The 1,822-nt window shown below is 36.4% G+C and overlaps 1 protein-coding gene across 1 annotated transcript; it reads left to right on the top strand.

The window, feature by feature from the left end:
- Positions 1–741: 741 nt before the first annotated feature.
- On the top strand, positions 742–1,822 carry LOC104948652 (interferon alpha-inducible protein 27-like protein 2A; the record flags this gene model as incomplete). The annotated part of the gene is made up of 2 exons (XM_010774861.1): positions 742–919; positions 1,299–1,822. Coding segments are annotated over 2 exons (312 nt in total), but the record flags the coding sequence as incomplete, so codon positions are not given.

Raw genomic sequence — 1,822 nt, 5'->3', positions numbered from 1 at the left:
TAGCACAAAATAAGGCAGCACGATGTGCACTGCAGTGCTCCTACAGAACCAGAGTTACTGAAATGCTGGAGACACTGAAATGGTTAACTGTCAGACAGAGGTCAAGTTATATTTTATTACATTTTGTCAGAAATATTACAGTGACTCACTCACCATATATATTATCACAAAGGTTTATAGCGCAATATGCACAACATAACTATCAAACACGATATACAATAGAAGGAAGGTTTGTATTACCCAAATCTAAATAAAATATGGGACAGAAAACAGTCATGTAAAGAACCATGATCAGCTGGAACTCTTTACCGGTTCACATCATTCAGGAAAATTCTCAAGTACATTTCAAAAGGTTGCTAAAAAAATATTTAAGTATTATAAAGTAAATTTGAACTGTGCCTGTGGCTATGTTTGCATATATTATTATGTACACTTATTTGTATTTACTTTTGTTTGGCCTTAGGATGGCGATAATTGGATGACCATTTTAGTTTTCACTTAATTTCACTGTAAATTGCATGCAATTATGAGCTGTTTTTATTTTGTTGTATGTATGTATTTTTATGTATGTTTTGAGTGTGTGAGGACCCCAGGAAGAATAGCCAATGCTCATGCTAGTGCTAATTGGGAATAAAGACATAAGACATACTTAGGTCACTGATTACTTTTTTTTAAAAGTAACCCTCCCAAACCTGGTTGTCCTTATCATTAGTGACCATGTCTCTTCTGCTTTAATCGTTCCCATTAGCTGGAGGAGCAGCCACTGTGTTGGCGACTCCTGCTATTCTAGCTGCCTTAGGTTTTACTGCAGGTGGAATAGCAGCCGGCTCCATTGCTGCCAAACTAATGTCGATGGCTGCAGTTGCTAATGGAGGAGGCGTTGCAGCAGGAAGTCTGGTGGCAATCTTGCAGTCAATTGGTAAACTGAACAATTTATATATATTTTTTCTCTTAATAAACATCTATCTCCAGCCAGTAAAAATAGTAAATATCTGATTTTAAAAGGTAACTGAAAGGCTTGTATATATTTATGTTCAAATGCCAAAGATAGTGAATGCTCTTGTTAGAAATTCCCTGTATAAAAAAAGTACTTTCAATTAACAAACTAGAACTTGTGTTGTTCTACAACCGACAGAGGAAGCATTAGGAGCATATTCAAATGTCAGTCCCGGATGACAATTTGCATCTAAATAGAGAAAATAAGTCATTTTAGACTGCGGAATAAAAGCTTTCCTTTTGGAAAGGCCAGAGCTGTTATGAATCTCAATTATAATGTACTCTCACTGCTGGTATGTCAGGGGCTACAATTGGAGCTGTGACTGGAACTGCGACTGTAGTTGCGACAGCGACTGGAGCTGCGGCTGGAGTAGCTGTGGCTGGAGCTGGAGAAACTGTTGCATGGATGCTGTCAACCATTTGTCACCAGATCTAATAAAGATTTAGAGCATGGATATGAGACGCATTTAATCTTCACCTAATGGAGACAAATACTCATTTTGTGTATCTGTACTGTGATGAATGTCAAATACCAACATTAAACTGTGTATTCCATGGCTTAAATATTTGAGCATCAATCCAGAAGCAATTATATTGTTATGATGAAATTAAAAGTAACATATCCAATTTTCATCTTGTAATCTATTATTTGTATAAGCCAAAAGTGTGTTTTATAATGTGGAAGATGATGCCTGCATAGTGTCATTTGCAGGATGTGAATTAGCTCTTATAAATCTTTGTTTTTACACTATAACTGAATCGGAAGGCATTAACATGATGCTTCTGTGCTCTGTGAGTACTTTTATCTTATTATGCGGGCAATTCT

This window comes from Notothenia coriiceps, unplaced genomic scaffold, assembly GCF_000735185.1.
Source record: "Notothenia coriiceps isolate Sejong01 unplaced genomic scaffold, NC01 NC01_scaffold00014782, whole genome shotgun sequence".
NCBI classification, from domain to species: domain Eukaryota; kingdom Metazoa; phylum Chordata; class Actinopteri; order Perciformes; family Nototheniidae; genus Notothenia; species Notothenia coriiceps.
The sequence above is the reverse complement of the archived record's forward strand: the minus strand, read 5'-3'. Positions and strand labels throughout refer to the sequence as shown.